Genomic DNA, 24,409 nt, shown 5'->3' with positions numbered 1-24,409 from the left:
CCCTGACACTGTAGCCAAGGAGAGTAAGCCTGGGCAAATAATGTAATCTAACTGCACACATTGGAGCGCTTCATAAGTGATTACATTCACACTGTATGAAGAAAGCAGCTCTAAACATGGGGTAGGGCCATACTGAGCGGTTAGTCAGAACACACCACACTGCATGCAGTCAGTGATGGTCTCTCACTGTGAAAGAACCGTGCAGACAGTCACGGAAATATCTTACATACATTCTCTATTCCATTTGGCAGATACTAATCCAGCCTTGGTATTAACGTTGCATTCTGGGACATGTAGACAGTCATTGGTTTCGCTGATGACCCAGGACTACATGTTTCAGAATGCAAAGTTAAAACCAAGGCTGGACTGGTATCATCTGCTGAATGGAATGGGGTAGGTTGGCATGTATGCCCTTATAATATATGAGTACCTCACCTCAGCGTCTGGGCTGCTGGCAGAACACACTGCATGCAATCAGCGATGTTCTCATGCTGTGAAATCTTTGTTTCAATTGTCTCAGCTTGTTCCTAATTGTACAATCCTTAACAGGTGGTGTCGCATCAGTGCAAATCCTATTTTAAACAGAGAATTTCGGTCCATGCAAAAGTATGTGACTGGGCTACTTTTGGGATAGTTCCGAACTCCAAGTGGGCTGTGGATGGGTTTCCTTTTCTGGCAACCCTGGCTCTGGTCCGAGTCTTAGGTCCCTCGGTGGGAAGGCTAGGGGTCTACCCGTTACCCCCGGCCGGTCTGAGGGTCAGTACATGTCTGTCACGTCATGCCACACAGCTGACCGTGCTGTGTACTCGCCCTGGCCCACCGAGAAGGGCCATACCTCAGGGTGGTGGCTGATGAGCTGTAGCACAGACGCGTGTACAGCCAACAGACAGTACGTGATATCATGGGGACTGAAAAGAGAACTGTGTAGATGGAGCGGGGGGTTGGGGAGGAGTGGCGACGCGTATTTACAGCGCTGAGAACGGCCGGCCCCTGGCAACCTCTGGCCGGCTTGCCAGCATGGGCCTGGCGCTGGGGCGTGCAGCGCGTGAGCCGAGCGGAAGGCAGCTGGGCCTTCACTCAGTAAGCCGACCCGTCAGCTGGTGCTGCTGGGGGCGTCTCGGTTACCAGCAGAATGAGGTGTTCCCCAGAAATAGCTGCGCCAGAATGTATAAAGGGGGGTGGCTACTGCAGTCTGGAGGGCCTGCAGGTATCGCGGGGGTCAGTCAAGGCCCCATCTACTGGAAGGGGTTGGAGAGTAGGGCGTAATCACCAAAGATCATCCCTAGGAGACAACTGGGAAGCAGCTCGGCCACTGGAGGCCACGAGTTCGTCCTGTCAGCACTTTAGGAGACCCCAGGCCGAATCCTAGACATCACTGCTTGGCAACCCCTGAGCAGGCGGCCATTAGTAGTCAAACATTCAATACAAGGTCGAAGGAAACAACTGCGCCATTGGAGACCAGATGGTTATTCCCTGAAAACCATTGGAAGAAACAACTTGAGAGCACATTGGACGACAAATGTCAAACACGTCTGCTGCATAGAAGCCTACAAGGGCAATCCCAACCGCTTTGAGGTAAACCGTGAATAGCTCTGCCATTGGAAGCTAAGATCAAGGCCCAAGTTCAGCCTGTGTGGTGGACCGTCTTACCTGTAAGACCAGGTGACCATCACTGGGCTAACCAATCTGCCCAGCTAGATCGCTGGAGTCGAACACGATACTCTGGAGCTGAAGGCCCAAGCATTAGGGGACTCTGTGGGCAAAGCCTATTCCTTGTGTGCGCAGGGTCCCTGGCCGCCTTGTCCAGCCCCCAGCACTCTCGGCCTGCCAGGATGAAGTTTTATTGTCCATCCCCATCTACCCGGCCCCGGCACAGGTACTCGGCGAGCATCAAGCCTGCGCGCACTGTGCGCTTCCCCAATGACATTGTGTTTCAGGACCATATCCGGCAGGGGGACCTGGAGCAGGTGGGCAGGTTCATCCGGGCACGCAAGGTGACGCTGGACACCATTTACCTGTCAGGTAAGTGCTGGAGTGGGAGCTATTTGGTGGGCAGGAAGGAAACCGAAGAGCTACTGTACAGAGTATGGGGATTACATGGCGTAGATGCCCACCCCCCCTCCTCCCTGATTGGCATTGGGAAGGGGCGGCCAGCTGGACAACAACAGGGCCGCCACACACAAGGACTTGGGGGCCAGAGGACATCAGCATATGGTAGTTGACCAGCAGCTGACTACACAAGGCTAGGCAAAAAGTGTTGAAAGTTCCGATTGCTGCCATCTTTGGATGGTGTGAGGCAGTCTGGGTGAAAGAGGTGAACAGCTCCCCAGATATGGCCTAGGTAGAGACTGAAAGGGGTGCAGCAATGGTCCAATAGCTGGGTGCAGAGGGGGAGTGGGGACTCAATAGGCGAGAGGACAACGGGATACACCTGAATATTTGTACGCAAGTAAGCGTTGGTGCAAATGGCCATGCACAAATGTGTCACTAATTGGATAGGGGGTAGTTTGTCAATAACAATAGCCAGTGTTGCATTAGTGTGGCATGGAGGCATCTGCCAAGCACCCAGTGTATCATGTTGCCATTGTCACCCCTCCATGCAAGACTTAGTGCTGGGTAATTTGGCGTGCATAAACCGGCCTCTTACCCAAAGTAAGAAGTGACAGAGGCCCAGGGAACGCGACCAGACCACCCACATAGGTGTGAAATGTAAGAGCTTTCCTTTTCTGTCCTTGTAACCAGACGGTGGAATGTGAGTGCTCTGGAACACATTGAAGGTTCCCAGTTACAAGAGTCCCACTCGATAGAAGCTGCACCAACACAGAACGACGCTTTACCACATCTGTAATCATCTGGGAACAGCGCAGATTCTGCACTAACCCAGTAAAAATCCAAATATGCACCCGTCCCTGGATATGCCTGTGAGACCGAACATCCTTAGCTGCTTGCATAGTTTGTGTCATTTATCTCAGTTGTTCCTTCCTGATCCTCCAGGTTCAATACTTAGACCGCTCCTCATTCCTAGAGACTAAACAGGGCGGCCATTTTAAAGTGCAACCCATAAGCCATAGGCTTCTGTGGAGCAGAGCTTCCCTAAGCCTTACTTCCTGCAAGTCCACCAGGACCATGTAAGGAGTTGTTTTTCTCCGTTTGGCGTCACATGCCTAATCCACATGCCTGCTCATGCCGACGGGACCACTTCCCAAACAGAGCTCCGCACTAAATGCTAGCGTCCTCCATCCAGTACTTTCACCAGAGCATGGAAAGAGAAACCGCAATGCCCAATTGCACCATCCCCCGACCAGCCCGGTGAAGCCAAACGCTCAAGGCAGAGAGCCCAGCGGACGACCCTGCCAGCAGCAACTACACTAAAGCCCACACTGACGAGTTTGGCAGACCTGGCTACCTACTCGCCCATTACATGCAACAACATCACCAAAGTAAGTTTCGGCATCACAGTGGTTTCCTCACACTTGCCAGTAACCACGATAGTCTTGCCTCACAGCAGATCCAGTCATTACCAGCGAGGGCCTGGTAGCTCCAAGGGATACTGTCTACGAAGGAAAGTCCCTTCACCATAGCAACGTGTGACCCCATTGACCCAAAGCTCCCTCGCGATCATGGTGGCCTCCCTTTACTGCAGAGCCGGATTGGGCTTTGAATGCTTCATAAAACAGGGTTACAAACTTCAATTTTCTATCTGGAATACTTCTGTTGAATGTATATATGTTGTAGTGTGTAAGTAAAGAGTTCCTACTTTTCCAAAGTAATTCTGACTGGCCATTCATTTTTATTGGCCTGGTAACTTGCCACATTGTATAAGGTTCTTCCTTGCAAATCCCCATGAAGGAGGCTAATTTGAAACCTATGCCACAACTTGTTTAATATCAGTATACACAGGTCACCAGCGTTTGCAGGTATTTGTGGTAGGTTTAAACCGTGATAATGTAGCATGCCCGACAAGCGCAGGGCAACGCTGTCCCATCTGGAGTTTCTCCCCCCTTCCTCCTGTGTTCTCTATAACCCTTGTTTCCGTCTTCTCTTTCCTCCTCCGCATCTCTCCCTCCCCGCTGCTGCTGTTGGTGGAACTCCCCACCTTCTCTTCCCCTCAAGCATGGCTCTTCCTCCTCGGCCTGGCCTTCCCCTCTTTCTGCCCAGTTTGCTTGCAGAAAGTTGCAGTCCATCTACAGGAGACCAACTATCTCAGTTTCTTGTGCGGGCATTCTGCTTGCCTAGGCCTGGCCCTGTTCCCACGCATCTCGGGAGGTGTGTCAGATCGATAGAGGCGATACATCATGTCCGTAGGTTACATCTTTCGCAATAACAACTTCTGATGTTTTATTATGGTAGTCGTTTGTTCCGCTTTGTACTTTGCAGGGTGTGAGGTTGCACCCTGCAACCCCTTCCTGCCTTCCCTTGTTTCCTACCACTATTTACCAATATATTTTAGTACTTTCCTTTAATTATAATTTTTATATAGCGCTTACGCCTAAGCGCTGTACATATAACATGTTTACATACATTTGTCATCCCAACCGAAGTTGGTACTCACTTATCGACCCCGGAAGGAGGAAAGGTTGAGTTGGCCTTGCCGGGATTCGAACATGCGACCAGCAGATTATACATAGATGGTAGCAGCGAGCGTTCAACCCGCTGAGCTATCTTACCGACTTTTTGAAAGGTGCTACTGTAAGAGGCGCTTTTCAGAAGGTGTTTTTACAGACGACTTATGTCCTCTGTGCAAGGAGTTTTTTGGGTGAACTTTTCCTGTTGGTAGGTTGAGACAGGTTCTGTGTGGCTTTTCTGAGTAGATCTGCTGGACGGGAAGTGTTGTGTGCTCAGTACAGGCTGGTAAGGGGGTTGAAGCTTTGTAGTTTGTAGGTTGTCAGTGGCAGGCAGAGTTTGGGGGGCCGATGTGCACAATGCTTTCTTTGCTGCTGCATTCTGGGATAGTTGCCCTGGCATGATACATGTATTCCAGTGTGGAGTGAATTAGGCCACAGAGCCGTGCCCAGGCCTTCCTTCCTTCAGCAGGAGTGTCATGGGAGCTGCCGAGATTCCAGGACTGGGGGTGCCGCACTACTCTTCTTTAGCCTAAGTTTGAAACGGCATTTTGAGAGCATTATTTCCATGAGGGCTTCCAAGCGCTTTACTTATTTCGTTCTGGGCTGGTCTTATTTTTCCTGTGTTGGGTTCCATGTGGGCTTCCAAGCTCTTTACTTATTTTGTTCTGGGCGGGTCTTGTCTAGATTTGGGGTGTTCTTGGGTTCCACGAGGGCTTCCAAGCTCTTTACTTATTTTGTTCTGGGCGGGTCTTGTTTAGACTTAGGTTGGGATCCATGAGGGCTTCCAAACTCGTTACTTATTTTGTTCTGGGCTGGTCTTGTTTAGACTCGGGTTGGGTTCCATGAGGGCTTCCAAGCTCTTTACTTATTTTGTTCTGGGCTGGTCTTGTTTAGGCTTGGGATGTTCTTGGGTTCCATGAGGGCTTCCAAGCTGGCTGCTCTTGTTTAGACTTGGGACGACCTTGGTTTCCATGAGGGCTCCCAAGCTTGTTACTTATTTCGTTCTTGGCTGGTCTTGTTTAGACTCGGGAAGACATTGGGTTCCATGAGGGTTTCCAAGCCCTTTACTTATTTCGTCCTGGGCTGGTATTGTTTAGACTTGGGTTGGGTTCCATGAGGGCTTCCAAGCTTGTTACTTATTTTGTTCTGGGCGGGTTTTGTTTAGACTTGGGTTGGGTTCCATGAGGGCTTCCAGGCTCGTTACTTATTTCGTTCTGGGCTGGTCTTGTTTAGACTCGGGTTGGGTTCCATGAGGGCTTCCAAGCTCGTTACTTATTTCGTTCTGGGCTGGTCTTGTTTAGGCTTGGGATGACCTTGGTTTCCATGAGTGCTTCCAAGCTCGTTACTTATTTCGTTCTGGGCTGGTCTTGTTTAGACTTGGGTTGGGTTCCATGAGGGTTTTCAAGCTCTGTATTGGGGATGGTCTTGTTTAGACTTGGGACGATCTTGGTTTGTGCTTTTCTCTGGAGTTCTTTTCTTCACTGACCTTTAAATCCCTAGTTCTTTGTGGCGGGTGAGCTTTTGTAGACCCTCAGTGAGTAGGATACACTCCATAGTACAGGTTATTTGAACCATGTTCCTTCCCGCTAGAAGGGCTTGCACGCTTTTTTAAATTTGTTTAACTGTCAGATCACTTTGGGTTTGGTGGGTGTGCTTTCTTCTTCCTGGTGGCCTTTAGACTCTCTACTGGGCTCATTGCCAGACTGGCCTTGTTCATGGTGAGGTTAGGAGGGAACGCTGTGGATGCTTTTTGGTTCACAAAGATCTCAATACTCTGCTCGTTTTGTTGTGTGGCTGGTCTTATAAGTGCTGATTTTGTTATAGTGTAACCCTAGCTGTGACACAACAGAGCATTGCACAACAAGGGGTTAAAGAAGCGGTACAATAATATGGGTGCAATTGGGAGGACACAATAGTAAGGGGGCGCTTGGAAGGATGTGTGTAGAGAGGATGTACTAGGCCCCATTCCGGGAGATGCAGGTTAGGGAGGAAATGGCGATCCAGTCTTGAGTAGTTTGTTGGTGGATCTTTACCTCCCACTGTTCTATTCCTGTGAGTTTCACACAATCTGACCTTCCCTCCTTGGGTCTGCACCCGCCCCCCACTCCCTTGACTTCTGCGGTATCTTGTTTGTTTACAGTGGGCTGCCGTCCCTTTTTTCTTTCTACACAATGATCTTAGTCCCTTTGTTCTTTTATTGTGGGGTTGCAGTCCGTGGATCCTTTTTGTTTGCTCGGAAGACAAGCTTCCATTTTATAACCCAATTCCTCTAGGTTTGTGTTGCCACAGTCTCTGTTGGGTATGGGTTTTCTTTGGGTGTTTTGTCGGGGACACTAGACATTTTTGTACAGTCTGCATAGGAGTTGACGTGGAGTCATTTTGACGTGGTTTTGCAGGAGCTAAAAGTACACCATACCGACCCGTTAGTCCTATTTTCGTCTGATAGCTACTTCGCCGCAACCCCTCCACGCATGGAATTGCGCTGAGATCACTTTCCGAATTGGGCACCAAAATATTAGCCTGCCATGGGAACTGGTCAGCAGCCAAGAATGATGGGAAGGGCAGTGGGGGGAGCAGAGACAAAGTCATGGAGGAGAGAGGGGGGAAAGGAAAGACTGGGGGGGGGGGGAGACAGGAGAAGGGGAAAGACAAGATAGGGGGATAGGGCGAGGATGAGGAAGAGGGTGTATGTATGTATAGGTTTTCTAAAGTGCAAGCTTAGCTGGGAAGCGACAGAACACTCTATGAAGAGAGCGAGCGAAGAAAGGGGACAGGCTCTCTCTCATCTAGGCATTTACATTGACTATCATGGTGTCATTGATGAGAACCGTTGTACAGGAATTCATTGTGCGCTGTTGTCCCTAGGTATGGCCGCCTTGCACGAAGCAGTGCTTGCCGGGAATTTGGACTGTGTGAAACTTCTGGTGAAATATGGCGCCGACATTCATCAGCGAGATGAGATTGGTGGCACCGCCCTACATGTGGCCTGCGGCGATGGCCACGTTGACATTGCAAGGTGAGCAGAGACGTTGCACTATTTGTGCGTATGTTTGTGACGCCACGTCGCCATTGGCAACCCATTGTTGGGTCTGAATCCCCTCCCACCCCATGTCCTGTGCGTGACTCAAGTGCATGTATGACCTTTGGAAAGGCCTGTTCTTTAATGGGCCACTTCTCTGGCAAATATAAACTAGCATTGGCAAACCCAACAGTCTAGGCTTTTTTGTGAGTATGGAATATGCATTTGCCAGACACTAATATAATGTACCACCTGGCAATAAGATCGCAGCAGCAGGAAACATAAGTTATTATCTGGGCTATGATGGCAGTACCTGGTGAATGCCTAATACCTTAAGCCAAAACTGTTTGCTTTGTGCTTGCTTGTTTCTAACAGGAAGTCAGTGCATGGAAGAAAAATAAATCAACTGGCTGAAGGCACACTTGGTAAAGGCGTTTTTGTATCACACCAGTAGCCATATAGAGCTGCAATTAAACTATGAATTCTCAGTAGTGTGCTTAGCAATAAAGGGCTACTTCTTCATAGAGCGAGCTATAAGAGAACGCAGGAGGATGTGTTTTGGGCAGGGAGGGGCAGGTATTGGGTGGGAATGGCCATAGAAACATGCATGGCCACGGGCAATCATTGGGTGGGTGATGTATCTTGGGTGTGGTATAACATAGGCAGGAATACTCAGGAACCACACCAGAGCCAGTATTGTAGAAAAGGTAAGTCTTCTTTAATGTTACAGGTTACAGTGGGAAAGTAAGATAGGAGATGAGGTGATGTGCTTCTGCTTCCCTTGGCTCTCTCCCTGCCAGTCCCCAACCGTCCTTCCTGGAATCCTCACACTCGCCCCATTCCAGGCCTCGCACCAACATTCCGAGCTCCACTACTCAATCACATAATCACACAAAACAACATAGCATATATGATGCTAGGATACTACACATCCCCCTCCTTTGAAGAAAAGAAAAAATAAAGGATAGCCACTCACAACACAAAGATCACTTTTTTTTTTTTTTTTTTTTTTTTTTTTTTATGAAAGGAAACACGCTTTATTGTCTTAGTTACAGGTTCAGCTCAGAGTATAGGAGAGAGAGACCATCAGTAGCTTCTTCCCTGGTTCCCTGCCCAGCTCCAAGTCCCCAACCGTCCTTCCTGGAATCCTCACACTCGCCCCATTCCAGGCCTCGCACCAACATTCCGAGCTCCACTACTCAATCACATAATCACACAACACAACATAGCATATATGATGCTAGGATACTACAGTGGGTAAATAACCAAACTACACCTGAAAGCTGCGTGGACCTCCTCACATGACCTCTCCCCCCTCTCCCGGTAAGCAGAGCGAGAACTGTTGCATCAGTGAGGTGACCTGAAGCATTGCCATCATAGTCACTGGACGGCCATCATGCCACGGCTTTACCCGGATACCAACCCGTTTCTGCCTCTTCGGGCCCTGAAACCACTGCCACCACCTGGCCAGGACACCTATGGTACCAAAGGAGTTGCCCTGCTCTGCATGGTTCCTCTGCGCCTATTCATGACGACCACAGTGCCACCCAAACGAATAAGTGACACCACAAACGTGATGAACCCACTTCAAGGAAATGAACAGCGGAAAAACAGAACTACAGGTACCAAGATCCTCCAAGAACGAAGGCCTGCTGGACATTTTTGACTGAGCGTTCCAAGAACATCAAAGTAAATTTCGGCATCAGAGTGGTTTCCTCACACTCTGCACCAACCACAGTCTTCTTGCCTCACAGCCGACCCAGAAATGAAAACCAATGAGTGCCTGATAACGCCATGTGATGCAGCAATTGGAAAACTCTTCCCCCCAGAAGAAAAATCCCTTCCCCATAGATAAGAGCGTGACAGACATCACAGACATCAGACATATCCCCCAAGCAAACCAAGAGCTGCTGTGGGGGACAGAAACGACTTTAACCCATTATTTCTAAAACAAGTCCCATCTTAATAGCCAACATGAATGTAGAACTGGACAGGATTCTATAAAAAGAATTCCAATGAAGACGGCTTTCAGTTGAGCGTTAGTAGGCGGAAGGGCCCTGTTTTACTTTCCCCCCTTAGGGGGCCCTTTATGAGCCCTCTGCTGCAGGCTAGGGTGCCCGTAAGCAGCCGGGGAACACCAGCAGACAGACAAGACAAGGGACATGCAGAGAAGTGAAAGCGGACATTCCTCTGGCGATTTTAGCTGAAAGACGGAACCTGGCAATGGCCCAAAACAGAGGGCACATTCTAACTTTTTTCTGGCTTGAGACCCGGGAAGACACAAACCACTTAAATCCCTGCGTCTGCCCCTACCAGAGTTTAACACCAGGATGTCTGCCAGCCTGAGGAAGTGGCCTCCTGTGTTCACGCCACCAATCCTGTGTGACCACAGGGGTGCACCTTGAGTAACCTTAAAGCATGCAGGACCACCACAGCTGCTGAGCAGGGGGTAGTTTCCCCCACAGAACTCTTTCAGTGCGAGGTGACTCTGGTGTGCTTTGTATCACCCAACAATGTCCTGTGACTGTTAAAATATCACGAAGGCGAGTTTACTCCAAGGAGTCCGTTTCTTGTGATTTGAGGATACTTATTTTGTTATAGAACACAGTTCTCACCATGGTTTCGGCATTTTTTAGTGCTGTGAACAACATGTGTTAGAAGTTCCCAGTTTAAAAATACTCAATTTAGCAATTTCGGAAGGATGAAAGGCTGAGCTTGCTTGCAAAGCTGCGAATCCTGATTTCAGAAACAGCCAGCAGTGGGAGATATCGCTCTGCAGTGTCACTCAGTGTAATGTAAGGCGAGCAGTGCAAGCTTACTCCAGCCATTCACTGGACGCGTGATGGAAGCCCAGCATTGCAAGCTTCAACCTGCTCTGCTCTGCAAGCATGCTAGGACGGCAGAAGTGTGCTTCAGCCACCTGTTCTGCCCTGCCAGCATGCTAGGACGGCAGAAGTGTGCTTCAGCCACCTGCTCTGCCCTGCCAGCATGCTAGGACGGCAGAAGTGTGCTTCAGCTTGCTCTGCTCTGCTCTGCCAGCATGCTAGGACGGTGTGCTTCAACCTGCTCTGCCCTGCCAGCATGCTAGAATGGCAGAAGTGTGCTTCAGCCACCTGCTCTGCCCTGCCAGCATGCTAGGACGGCAGAAGTGTGCTTCAGCCAGCTCTGTTCTGCCTGCATGCCCCTGCCAGCATGCTACAACAGCAGAAGCGTGCTTCAGCCTGCTCTGCCCTGCCAGCATGGTAGGACAGAAGCGTGATTCAACCTGCTCTGCCCTGCCAGCATGCTAGGACAGCAGAAGTGTGCTTCAGCCTGCGCTGCCCTGCCAGCATGCTAGGACAGCAGAAGCGTGCTTCAGCGTGCTCTGCCCTGCCAGCATGCTAGGACAGCAGAAGCGTGCTTCCACCTGCTCTTCCCTGCCAGCATGCTAGGACAGCAGAAGCGTGCTTCAGCCTGCTCTGCTCTGCCAGCATGCTAGGACATCAGAAGCGTGCTTCAGCCTGCTCTGCCCTGCCCGCATGCAAGGCAGCAGAAGCGTGATTCAGCCAGGACAGCAGAAGCGTGCTTCAGCGTGCTCTGCTCTGCCAGCATGCTGGGACAGCAGAAGCATGCTTCAACATGCTCTGCTGTGTCAGCATGCTAGGACAGTAGACGTGTCTGCCAGCACCTGCTGTCTATCATGCTAGGACAGCAAAAGTGTGCTTCAACCTGCTCTGCCAGCATGCTAGGATGGTAGAAGTGTGCTTCAGCCAGCTCTGCTCTGCCAGCATGCCCCTGCCAGCATGCTAGGACAGCAGAAGTGTGCTTCAACCTGCTCTGCCCTGCCAGCATGCTAGGACAGTAGAAGTGTGCTTCAGCCAGCTCTGCTCCGCCAGCATGCCCCTGCCAGAATGCTAGGACAACAGAAGAGTGCTTCAGCCTGCTCTGCCCTACCAGCATGCTAGGACAGAAGCGTGCTTCAATCTGCTCTGCTGTGCCAGCATGCTAGGACAGCATAGGTGTCTGGCAGCATCTGCTGTCCTAGCATGCTAGGAAAGCAGAAGTGTGCTTCAACCTGCTCTGCCCTGCCAGCATGCTAGGACAGCAGAAGTGTGCTTCAGCCTGCTCTGCCCTGCCAGCATGCTAGGACAGCAGAAGCGTGCTTCAGCCTGCTCTGCTCTGCCAGCATGCTAGGACATCAGAAGCATGCTTCAGCCAGGACAGCAGAAGCGTGCTTCAACCTGCTCTGCCAGCATGCTAGGACAGCAGAAGTGTGCTTCTGCCTGCTCTGCCAGCATGCTAGGACAGCAGAAGTGTGCTTCAACCTGCTCTGCCCTGCCAGCATGCTAGGACAGCAGAAGTGTGCTTCAGCCTGCTCTGCCCTGCCAGCATGCTAGGACAGCAGAAGCGTGCTTCAACCTGTTCTTCCCTGCCAGCATGCTAGGACAGCAGAAGCGTGCTTCAGCCTGTTGTGCTCTGCCAGCATGCTAGGACATCAGAAGCATGCTTCAGCCAGGACAGCAGAAGCGTGCTTCAGCCTGCTCTGCTGTGCCAGCATGCTAGGACAGCATAGGTGTCTGGCAGCACCTGCCGTCCTAGCATGCTAGGAAAGCAGAAGTGTGCTTCAACCTGCTCTGCCAGCATGCTAGGACAGCAGAAGTGTGCTTCTGCCTGCTCTGCCAGCATGCTAGGACAGCAGAAGTGTGATTCAACCTGCTCTGCCCTGCCAGCATGCTAGGACAGCAGAAGTGTGCTTCAGCCTGCTCTGCCCTGCCAGCATGCTAGGACAGCAGAAGCGTGCTTCAACCTGTTCTTCCCTGCCAGCATGCTAGGACAGCAGAAGCGTGCTTCAGCCTGTTGTGCTCTGCCAGCATGCTAGTACATCAGAAGCATGCTTCAGCCAGGACAGCAGAAGCGTGCTTCAACCTGCTCTGCCAGCATGCTAGGACAGCAGAAGTGTGTTTCTGCCTGCTCTGCCAGCATGCTAGGACAGCAGAAGTGTGCTTCAACCTGCTCTGCTCTGCCAGCATGCTAGGACGGTAGAAGTGTGCTTCAGCCAGCTCTGCTCTGCCAGCATGCCCCTGCCATCATGCTAGGACAGCAGAAGTGTCTGCCAGCACCTGCTGTCCTAGCATGCTAGGAAAGCAGAAGTGTGCTTCAACCTGCTGTGCCCTGCCAGCATGCTAGGACAGCAGAAGTGTGCTTCAGCCTGCTCTGCCCTGCCAGCATGCTAGGACAGAAGAAGCGTGCTTCAGCCTGCTCTCCCCTGCCAGAATGCTAGGAGAGCAGGTGTGCTTCAACCTGCTCTTGCCTGCCAGCATGCTAGGACAGGAGAAGCGTGCTTCAGCCTGCTCTGCCCTGCCAGCATGCTAGGACAGCAGAAGCGTGCTTCAGCCAGGACAGCAGAAGCGTGCTTCAGCCTGCTCTGCTCTGCCAGCATGCTAGGACAGCAGAAGTGTCTGCCAGCACCTGCTGTCTATCATGCTAGGACAGCAGAAGTGTGCTTCAACCTGCTCTGCTCTGCCAGCATGCTAGGACAGCAGAAGTGTGCTTTTGCCTGCTCTGCCAGCATGCTAGGACAGCAGAAGTGTGCTTCAACTTGCTCTGCCCTGCCAGCATGCTAGGACGGTATAAGTGTGCTTCAGCCAGCTCTGCTCTGCCAGCATGCCCCTGCCAGCATGCTAAGACAGCAGAAGCGTGCTTCAGCCTGCTCTGCCCTGCCAGCATGCTAGGACAGAAGTGTGCTTCAACCTGCTCTGCGAGCATGCTAGGACAGCAGAAGTGTGCTTCATCCTGCTCTGCCCTGTCAGCATGCTAGGACAGCAGAAGGGTGCTTCAGCCTGCTCTGCCCTGGCAGCATGCAAGGACAGCAGAAGCGTGCTTCAACATGCTCTTCCCTGCCAGCATGCTAGGACAGCAGAAGCGTGCTTCAGCCTGCTCTGTCCTGCCAGCATGCTAGGACAGCAGAAGCGTGCTTTAGCCAGGACAGCAGAAGCGTGATTCAGCCTGCTCTGCTCTGCCAACATGCTAGGACAGCAGAAGAGTTCTTCAGCCTGCTCTGCTGTGCCAGCATGCTAGGACAGAAGTGTCTGCCAGCACCTGCTGTCTATCATGCTAGGACAGCAGAAGTGTGCTTCAACCTGCTCTGCGAGCATGCTAGGACAGCAGAAGTGTGCTTCTGGCTGCTCTGCCAGCATGCTAGGACAGCAGAAGTGTGCTTCAACCTGCTCTGCTCTGCCAGCACGCTTGGACAGCAGAAGTGTGCTTCAACCTGCTCTGCCAGCATGCTAGGGTGGCAGAAGTGTGCTTCAGCCCGCTCTGCCAGCATGCTAGGACAGCAAAAGTGTGCTTCAACTTGCTCTGCCAGCATGCTAGGACAGCGGAAGTGTGTTTCAACCTGCTCTGCCAGCATGCCAGCACAGTGGAAGTGTGGGCTGCCTTCAAAAGGTTAGCCACCAGTTCTGTAAGGCCCCAGCAGTGTGAGCGCCCCTCCAGCAATACCCCACCGGTGTTGTAATATCTCATCAGCTCAAGTCTGAATGCCCCATACTGTCAACAGCTCTCAGTTTATCTTCAATACGTTTGATTTTTTGCTACTCGGTAACCTGGTTTTTTGCTTCTCTGGGACGAGGTTCCCAAAAGTACCCCCTAATCGTAGGCCAGCCCCCTTGCTAGACTGGATGTGTGGCAACTTATATTTCCAGGGTGGATTTCAACCTTGATATGATATGGCATTTATAACGTGCCTATTCACAAGTGTTATGCGCGACAAGGCAAGCGAGGGGAAACCGAGGGAGGACAAAGACAACGATCTTACTAGGCCCAGTGACATTGAGATTGCGCAAGTGCAGGGGGGAGGGGTGAAAAGTGCCAAAGGGAGGGGAGGATGGGCAAGTGCCAGACATGGGATCAAAACCAAGAGTAGTGCGGCCAACAGGTTGCAAGTGCAAGTGTTAAAGTGCAGACAAGTGGTGTCTAATAAGTGCAGGTAAGGGGACTGTAGGGTTGCAGATACGGACCACAAGTGCAGGTGTTGCCAGGAGGCAGAGCAGGAGTGCAACTCGGCGGGCGGGACCTGGGCCCGAGTTCAGGGGGTAACTAGTTGACCAGTGCAGTATCAGACCGGAGATCAGCAGGGGAGAGGAAGAGAGATGGTAGAAGCAAAGAGGAAAGTCTTGAGGGAACTGGAGATGGTTCTGCACAAGTTTCAGAGAGGCACCAGCCAAAGAAAGATCTGCCCCCAACTCGTTGCTTGGAAAAGCGACTGACCCTCAAGGAGTTGGAAGTGGAGGGGCGACAAGCTCTAGTAGATAGATATTGCCAAAGAGAGAGTTGGAGATATTTCGGTCCAAGGCCCCTGAAGGCCTTGTGGACAATGCAGGGGGTCTTGAACTTGATCCTTTCAGCCACTTGGAGCCAATGGAGCGACTTCAGTGCTGGAGAGATACGATCCCTGGGCTGGAGGCCAAGGACAAGTGTCACAGTCCTGTTCTGGATGAGTTGTAAAGGATGGAGAGTAGAGGCAGGTAGATTTAAAAAGAGGCTGTTTCAGTATTCCAGCCTAGAGAGAACCAGAGGTCTGGAGACAGTGAGCTTCTGGGGGAAAGTGAGAAAAGGAAGAACACCTCTGAGGAGGTGCAGCTGGTAGTTTGACTTCTTAGAGACATCAGAGATGTGAGGAAAGAATGAGAGTGTTAGGTCGAAGATGACCCTGAGGTTCATAGTCTCTCAGGTGGATGCAGGAAGAGGGCGAATAGTGGTTGGCCAAGAGTGGCTAGCCAGAGAGTGACAGGAAAGGAAGGTGCAGGTGTGCAGATGAGGAGGATCTCCGTCTTACTAGCTTTAAGGCAGAGATCATTGGTGGCACACCACTCATGGATTGTGGAAAGACAATCCGGGATGAGAGAGGGAGAAGAGCCGGTAGGGGGCAGCCTGAAAGCGAGTTGAGTGTCGTCGGCGTAGCACTGAAAATTGGAGCAGAGAGCAGCAATGCAGTGGGCGAGAGGTGCCAGGTATTGGTTGAACAGCCAAGGAGAAATGTTAGACCCCTGGGAACACCACAGGAAGAGAGTGAGATTGAGGAGAGGAAGGACCCAAGTTGGACCTGGGGGGTCGGTCCGAGAGGAAGGAGATCAGCCAGGCCAGTGCCTCATCAGTGATTCCCAGGTTATTACAGAGCTGGTTGCGCAACCTTGGTGGCTGTAGATATGCAGTAGCCATTCTACTAATACGGGTACCCCAACAACCAGATGGTGTTCCCCAGTAGAATGCATGTTGCAAAGTAGGGAAGCCCAGCTTTCCTCCAGGACTGTTGCATGTTGCCATGTCAGTGAATATGTGGATGGTTGAGGACACTGGGGGAGCTGTGGCAAGGGTACAATCTAGATTTGATTCCCCAAGGCCTGGTCATGGCACTGGAATGGCAGCCCTCCACCCCAGAAATACGGGGTCCCTAAAGGCTTTTCCTCCTAGCCCCAGCATGACCGAGAATGACAGAGTTCAGCTGGCCTCACCCACCCACTACTGTCCCAATCTCCAAGAAGTGTTTGCTTCCCATCATAATTGGGTGCTGTTTTAAGTACACCCCCCTTCTGATTAGAGTTTTAAAACTGGAACCGGCGTCTTCTTTTCCCCATGCATTTTGATGAGCAGGGAGATGGGTTGGGGGGATTTTAGACCATTCATAAAAAACATTAGAAGATCCACCTTCTAGGTCGTACTCAAAGAATATACAGAAGTGGATACCCTAATGGGGCAGTGTGCATATGCTGCTCTTCATCTGCACTGCCTCACCTGCATTACCTGCAAAGAGCCCCCCCCCCGCCCCCCGAGCAAGCAAGCTGAAAAGTCATGGGGACTTTGTCAAAGCAAATCCAGCTGTCTGTGCCAGCCGGCTTCCGTGGGAGCAGTACAGGACATCCTGTCAGAGGGTCATGGGGTGAAGCCACCATGGGGAAGTGCATAGTAGCGCCCCCTTGCTTTAAATGCTGTGTATCAATCACCCTCTCTCTACCTGCCTCAACTGAGTTGTGGCCACTCCCCTTACTGGCAGCACCAAGAGGTGTCTCAGGGCGAAGAAAGTGCTTCGTGAGACAGTTTAAGGAAGAGCACATGGCCCCTGTGGAGAAGAGATCCTCCATTATGGTCATATGATATGATATTTATAACGCGCCTATACACAAGTGCTTGAATCTGGAGTATGTTATTTGCCCAGAGAAATTAGGCTCCACTTTGCAGTGCGGTGCGGTGTCCAATGTGCTAATGCGTGCACAGATGAAACTTCTATTGACAAATTTGATTTGCAGCTTTTTATGTCTGCACCTTCCGAGACCAGATCCAATCGCGACGCGCTATCCGTCTGGGTTTTCAGCTCATTGCCTGGTCCCGCAGAAGCTCCATGTTTGGGCATTTTGTAGAATTTGTCTCATAGACGTACATTGCTCAATTCAAGTCTTTGCTTATTTTGTGATTGTTGAAGAAGCATACCAGAATCATGCTAGGAATGATTCAGTGTAAATGAGTGTTAACAATATTGTCATCAATGTTCGTGATGCCAAAAGGTTGATTTCTTAGTTTCGTGAAAATGTGGGGAGGCCAAAAGGTGGTCTATCCAACCCTCTCAAAAAACAGGCCCACCACTGGGATTGCCCCGGTGGACCTTTCCAGACCACCATATTTCTGAAAAACCTGGCATATGGTGAGGGGGATAGCTCAGGGGCAACACGTTTGTCTTGGAAGTAATACAATGCTGCGCAACACAGGTTCGAAACCCGAGCCCGCACTTAGAAGCCAATCTCTGGTATTGTTGTAAACGAACAGTTATAATTATAATTAAATCAGGCAGTCCATGAGAATTCCTCAACAAATATGCCTGCATCAGGTCTATAGCATTGAGGAGACAGCCTCTCCCATCTGGGGTACATCATGTGATAACTACAGCAGGAAGAAATTGTAATACTGGGGCACAGCCAGACCCCTGTTGGCTCCAGGTTCAGGGCGCCTGGTTTATGAATACAGAAGCCCAACTTCCCAATATACTTTAAATAGAGTATAGAAATACCCTACTCCAGATCGTGGCTCAAATCCTGCAGGCCCAGTAGAGCATTACATCACGCCGTCCCTGGAAGATACTTCTGTTCTTCAAAACAGGACCCCAAAGTTAGATGTTATATTATCCCCCGCACCACTGGCCGCATCTCTGCCAGAGAAGGCAGCTCTATTGGCTCCAGACGGCACCCCTCAATAGCAGATCACCTTCCTTTCGGCTTCCAGGTTCGACACTAGTTTGTGGAGTTGAAAACACAGAAGCAGCTTCTAGCAAATATTTAAACTCTTCTCTGAGTTCTAGTAATCACAATAGTCCCTGCAGACATCAGACTATCAGATTCTTAACAACTGGCCCTTTCACTAGGTCTCTCCTATTGAACCCAAGCACATCTGAAGGAATGATCCTACCCAAAGAGAAATGGCTCCCAATGGCTAGAAACTGTCTGAATATTTGTATGACTACCACCTAAAACCCTATAACTGGTCATGGTCACTATCAAACTTAAGAATGGGTGGAGGAGTCTGAGGTGTGGTTTGCATGTGCCTACGGGACTTAGACCATACCTGATTCGTCCCACTGTAATTCACCACTGTCTGCCGTGCTCGAATGAATTCTCACTGTAGCCAGGCCCATGGCTTTATTACACTTTGGTTTAACATCCCAAGATTCAGGAGAGGATCAGCTTCCCGGTCATTGCCGCCAAGAATTACCTCTGACATTGAGATCTGGACAATCTTTCTGGACTTTCAGGAAACATCTTAAGACTTAACTCTTCTCCCCCAAGGTGCCAATTGTCTGAACTGTTCACATGTGCCCAACCACCCACATGCTTTACATGGATACTAATGTCTGTAACCAGCGCCTTGATGCCTTCTGGTTTAGAGCGCTTAACAAATGCAGACAGTAAATAAATAGGACTGTAGTCTTCCTGACTGCAGGACGGGCGACCAGATCTTTGGTTTGAGGAGTAATGTTAGCTGTGCAAGGGCATCTCTGGAAGTGTCGAGGTGTTGCTCATGCCCCCCCTTGATTTGCCTAACAACGTGTGTGCTCTGTGCCTCTTTCATACAGTCATATATGCCCCTGTCTGTTTCTGGCAGTTCTAAAATAGTTGTCACTTTACAATTTACCCATCAGCAGAGCACACACGTACTAGTAGAATGCAATGCACATACCACACCAATGTTGCACATCCAGTTGGAGAATCCTCTACACACCGGACAGCGTCTATTACATAAGGGGGTCTGTTTTTAACTGGGCACCTAATGGATTGTTAGCTGTTGCTTGCTGGCATCAGCATCCAGATGCCACTTTCATTTCATGGCCCTGTTCCTGTATCAGGCAAGGGTGGTGAGAGTTAGCAGGTCAGCAACTTCGAGCAGTTCTCTGTCCTGAGTTCCCAATGCCCACATGTGGGCACACGTGTGGGTGTGGAAATGAACCTGCAAATAATTGGCCAACTTGGACTCCAACCTCTTCCCGCCTTGGTCATTCTTTTGGCCCACTGCTAGCCCCCATCAGTGGTTTGTGAGTGCTATCATGATATTATGCATTTAAAAAACATGTCTACCAAAATGCTGAACACAAATGAATCATAAAAGGTAGAAACACACATTGGTTAAACAGAAGGAAACAGTATCAGGAAAGGCAAAATGACGAAGGTGTGCAATGAGGGAAGAGCAGCTGAAGAGGGTGAGGACCAAAGAACGAGTGTTCCTGCGCTACCTGGGAGTGTTGAGTTCAAACAAAGAAACCTATGAAGGAGCAAAATGGGGAGGGCATAGAAAGAGCGAGCTGAGTCATAGAGCGTGTGTGTGATTAGGAATTCAGAGGGAAACCAGAGAAGAGAGGAACGGCGAGGCTAGGCCATTATGGCAATTGCAGACAAGACAGAGAAATTGAAACTGAAGCTAAGGCAGATATGGCAGCCAGCAAAAGGGGATAAGCACGGGTTAGGTGTGGGCCACTTGTAGATTTTTAAGAGATTGCATGGATGGCAGAGTTGAAAAGAAGCTAGGGAAGGGCTATAAAAACAGGTGAAGGCCAATTTGAGGAATGGAACAGCAATATTCAGATGAATGAGAATTCAAGTGAGGACTACTGTTTTGGAAGCAAGACAAGAAAGAGGTTTGATTTGCCAAATGTTAAAAAGTTGAAATTGACAGATCCAGGCTCGAGTTGAGCTGCTAGGAATACGCCACTAATATACATTCTTCTAGTGGTGACCTATCAGGAGTGACTCTACATAAGACTCTATGAGTGACTGTGAATAGCGCTCTATAATACGCTAACCAGACCAAAAGCTGAGCGCCTCCCTCTTTCCCTTGTAAATACCATTTGTTTTCCTTTCTTTCTCCCTGTTTAGATACCTGATTTCTCTTGGGGCCAAACTGGATGCCACAAACAACGAAGGCGAGAAGCCATCTGACCTTATTGATCCTGAGTGCACAGAGCTGAGGGAACTCTTCAAGCTGGAAGGGGCGGACTGAAGAGGGTCTGCCCATGTCCAGGGTCAGGGCCAGATGTGCTCTACTCCCTGCAACTATGCCAGGGGCTGCTGCCTCCAGTGGTGGAGTTTGAGGGATCAAATGCTGGTCCCGGATTGGCCTGTTGAGACGCCGGGCCCTCTTGACCTCAGTCATCTGCTGGCCTGACGCAAAGGGTCGAATTTTAGGTTAGATGTGGTGAGAATTTCTGAAGAGGAAGCTACATTGCCCACTGCACTTGAGACAGCATAGGTTGGCAGCCCTGGCAGAGTGCCTAGAGATGAAAGTTAAATGTGTTCAGACTCACAAGTCACTATAAGCTGCAGATATGCACAAGGAGTTGAACCCAACTACGAGGGAGCAGGAACCGGTCAACACCAAATGCTGCGGGTATCTCGGAATCCTCCTGTGGAGTGGATAGCAACACTGGGCCTCTCCCCTGCAGATGCAAGGAACAGACACTGCTGCCACCCCCTAAAGAGAACACACAAGGGGTTGGGACTGAACCAGGGTCCTCCACCTGTACACTTGGGCTCCTGGAGAACTAAAGACATTGCACACCCTTAATGTACAGATCAGACAGATGTCTGACGCCTTTAAAGTCAACCCTTGAAAGCCTCATAGAGTGAACATGCAGACAACTGGAAAATGGACAGACAATGTAGCCAGTCTGCTACTATAGAAAACATATACCTGCACCATTAAATCAACATGACTTAGCCCCTATAGTAAAACACAGGGCTCTCAAGCCTCAATAGGTTAGACATATGGACACCATTTCGGTGCTTGCAAACTTTACAGAGTGCCCGGGCCTTGAACAGACACCATGGCCCATCCCCCTAAACAACACAATGCTGGCTAGAGCATGGCATGACACAATAGACCAGTTCCCTATGGAACACACTCAGTCTTTGTAGACACTCTGGGCCATACTACACCTGGCTTTCCTGGCTTGTTCCATATATCAAACATACCAGTCCCTGAAGACTGAAATCACAGGCCTATGGCCTATAGAGAGCGCACCAAAAGCCCAATCAGACAGTTGTGACACCTCACCTATAGAAACACACACAAAGAGACACTACTTTTGTGCCCTCACATTTTGAGCCATTGTGGACCAGTCTCCCATGGCGCACAGACTAGCACCTGGATCCTTAACATAGACTGCAAGCCAGTCCCATATAGACAAAATACATGGCCTCTCGCATCATAACACTGGGCTGGTCCCATCTAGAGTACACATGTTGGCCTTGCCATAGTATAGGCAGTGTCACAGAAATAACACAAGAGCGCCTGCGGCCTAGAAGGACACTCTTCAGTAATTGTGGTGTGAATTCCATGGCCAAGCCTCCTCTTGGTGTCAGTGCAACACCTCCTCAGCAAAACACAATCTTGTGAAAACCAAAACGTGATTTACTGTAGCTCAAATCTACAGGTCTAAAGGAATTGGATACAAAAAGCTAAAAGCAGAAGGCAGAATGCATCTGGCCTACGCGCCTAGGCCCTGTGTTGGGGCGTCTTGACGCCCGATTGTTAAGTGTGAGCCCCTGCTTGGGGTGGGTGAACATATCATGGCCAGACCACAGTGTCCAGTCCTCAGCTCCCTGTGCTTCTAAGAACTCCCTATTCAGTCCTCACGCTCCAGCGCTTACCCGAGTCCAGTCCTGATGTCCCATTGTCTTAATTCCCCATTCCTCAAGCTGCGGTGCCTAGTCATTGCCCTCCTCCACGCCGTTCTGTGTGTCCTTGTCACATGAGAGAGGCTTTGCCCCTGCCTTCTTTTAGAGACACCGGTCCATCAGGAATGGCCTAGGTTTCCCTTTTGGCCAGATACTATGTGTGGTACAGACACACTGTCCCCACGCAAGCAGTGAGGTGCCACCCTGCCCTGGCACACAGATGTCCTTTCCCTAGAACCCGAGAAGTTGCGCCACTCCTGCTCTTACCACGAAACAAACTGGAACCTAGAAATGCTTTTTTAACTGCATGTATTTTTGTAAAAAAAAAAACAATACATTATTTTGATGTAATAAAAATATGTGAGATTGATGAGAAATGTTAGAGCATTTTGAGTTTATCTGGGGTGTCCGTGGGCCAGGTTATGATCTGGCGGCAGGAATGGGGTGTTGGTCGTGGGCCCTCCCTTGTAAGGCCTGCAATTGCCCTTAGTGGTTCAATGCTGGCCTGATCATGACATCCGATTGGCCACCTCATGCACCACACCGATGGGACCCCCTTCCAGAGACGTGAAGCTCTTTTCCGGCTCTCATCCTGAATGTTTCTCGGGTTCAGTGGTGATCTGAGCAGATATACCCGGCTGATCCACGTAGCATCTGATATTTCCCTTCGCTGCCCCATTAGAACACATAAAATGGCGCCCGGAACTTTAAAGATGGTTGTCAGTTTCTGAATTTCACATTTATATTAATATCCTGCTGCAGCGACACTCGGGAATTTTGCTGCCCTCAGTACGCCTCTTCCAAGCCTCCAATCACCTCAGCACACATCCACAGGAGAAGGCGGGGAACCCACAGAGGCTGCACCACCACCCCAGGTCCGAGCTAGTGCCAGCATTTTTCTTTCTGTTGTTGCTTGGTTTAATAGACGCAGAATAAGGGGATATCAGTGCAGTCTGAGTCCACCCGGTATTCCGCCCTTCCCCCACAAAAATGAGAAAACAAACAATCAGACAGAAAATAACGAGTAGGTATTCTAATACCTAACGATGGCCTGATTTCTGCACCGCAGGCTGCCAGCTTCCAGGCTCAGCTCTTGTCTACCTGGGAGCATCTCAAGATCCTTTCCCAGACCAGTTCTGTGGTGCCCTCTGAGCCTATCGCTGAGGGGCACACGGTGGGATTACCACAGGAACCATATCCAACAAGGTGCACTTGAAGCCTAAGTAGGGGGGGGCACAAGTTCTTCTGGAACAAGTGAATACTGCTGACTCCACAGACATCATAATTTCTTCTATTTAAGCCATGGACTCCTGCTTGGGGAACAGAGCAAACACTGCTTGGGTATCTACCAGGTGGGCAAGGGTGCTAAGGCTGAGAATAACAGCATCAGAAGTGTTTCTTTATGGCTGCATTTGTAGGTTCTAAATCACATAGGTCTACAGATTGGATAACAAACCTTTTATTCCCTCCTCCTTGGCCTTAAATACAGGGATCGATGGGAAGCAAAAGTTGCCCTGGAAATGTGAGCAAATGTAGCAAGAGCGACAAGCTGTGTTTAGGGCACTTCCCCAACCCCCCCCCCCAAGTACATTTGGAGTAAATTGTGAATTATAAAGCTCATTTGTTCCTACATATAGATAAAAAAATAGTACAACATAGCATAACATTGATTTATAAGATTTTCAAAGAACGAATAATAATATATTGGAAGCTTCATGACACGTTCTTTACTTCAAAAGGATGTGGTGGAATAGGAGAGATGGAAGTACGGGGGTGAGGAGGATGGGTAGGAGGGTAAGAGGAGCAGAAAACCAGGGTACCCACACAAGAGAGCCATGGTGCAGATGCCGACTGCGAAATCACCAGTGTTTACTGTAGGCCATTCCACCACTGCTTAAATAGGCTTGTAGACCTGTTAGCCGAGGCCCGCCAGCAACCTGTTACCACTTTCCTTCCAGAGAAAAGGCCGGGTGTCATGTAACCCCTCCTTGGTTCCTCATTTGGCCCTGATAATTCCCTAGAGACTAGGTCAACACCACAGTCCCCCAAAACGATACTAACTTTGTGAACAAGCAATAACGCCATGCCAGATGACTGGCAGAGGTTGGCTGCATCTTCCTGCTCCATCTGGAGAAATCCCTGTTCCCTCCCACTGCACGGCTCGGAAGGTCTTGCCTGCCTCCGATTCCAGCCAGCTTTCTGGACATGGTTTTTACATCAGGTATTGGAAGTTGGGGATATGTTCAGTGCCTGCAGTACAGCCAGTGCTTTAGAGGGGAGTCCCAGAAGCTGTGGGACTTGAGAGTCCAATTAGCTCAACGATGGCCTCAGTGCCACCCTCACTTGATTGGGGCACAGTTGCTTAGCACCTTCTTTCAGCTCATGGCTAATGGTCTTCACTCGTCAAGAATGCTCATCAACGCCTTTTCCTCCAAGTTACTCGTGCCACAACTCAACCAAGTCATCCTTCTGCAACATCTCAATCTTCCCGGCCACAGCATCCCATCCCTTCATTTCATGGCCTGTGATGCTGATAGGTGACCCAGACACGAATCCAGAGATGGACGAACAGTATCTCTTCCTCATCCAAGGCACCTTTATCCCACTCCATCCCAGATTATAGGATGGGCAGC

The 24,409-nt window shown here is 50.2% G+C and overlaps 1 protein-coding gene across 1 annotated transcript; it reads left to right on the top strand.

Annotated features, from left to right (window-relative positions):
• The first annotated feature begins 1,184 nt into the window (after window positions 1–1,184).
• PPP1R27 (protein phosphatase 1 regulatory subunit 27) lies at window positions 1,185–22,153 on the top strand. The gene is made up of 3 exons (XM_069655292.1): window positions 1,185–2,022; window positions 7,431–7,581; window positions 19,977–22,153. The coding sequence occupies exons 1-3, from the start codon at window positions 1,833–1,835 to the stop codon at window positions 20,098–20,100; spliced, it is 465 nt and encodes a 154-aa protein (XP_069511393.1). The 5' UTR covers window positions 1,185–1,832; the 3' UTR covers window positions 20,101–22,153.
• Window positions 22,154–24,409: the final 2,256 nt, after the last annotated feature.

Source organism: Ambystoma mexicanum, chromosome 3q (assembly GCF_040938575.1).
Source record: "Ambystoma mexicanum isolate Mex_15411 chromosome 3q, UKY_AmexF1_1, whole genome shotgun sequence".
Lineage (NCBI taxonomy): Eukaryota > Metazoa > Chordata > Amphibia > Caudata > Ambystomatidae > Ambystoma > Ambystoma mexicanum.
The sequence above is the reverse complement of the archived record's forward strand: the minus strand, read 5'-3'. Positions and strand labels throughout refer to the sequence as shown.

Bases quoted from the DNA above. Each gene is read 5' to 3' on its own strand.
- PPP1R27 (XM_069655292.1), top strand. From the start codon at position 1,833: ATGAAGTTTTATTGTCCATCCCCATCTACCCGGCCCCGGCACAGGTAC. The intron at 2,023-7,430 runs GTAAGTGCTGGA...TGTTGTCCCTAG, and splicing joins GGACACCATTTACCTGTCAG to GTATGGCCGCCTTGCACGAA. The intron at 7,582-19,976 runs GTGAGCAGAGAC...CTCCCTGTTTAG, and splicing joins GGCCACGTTGACATTGCAAG to ATACCTGATTTCTCTTGGGG.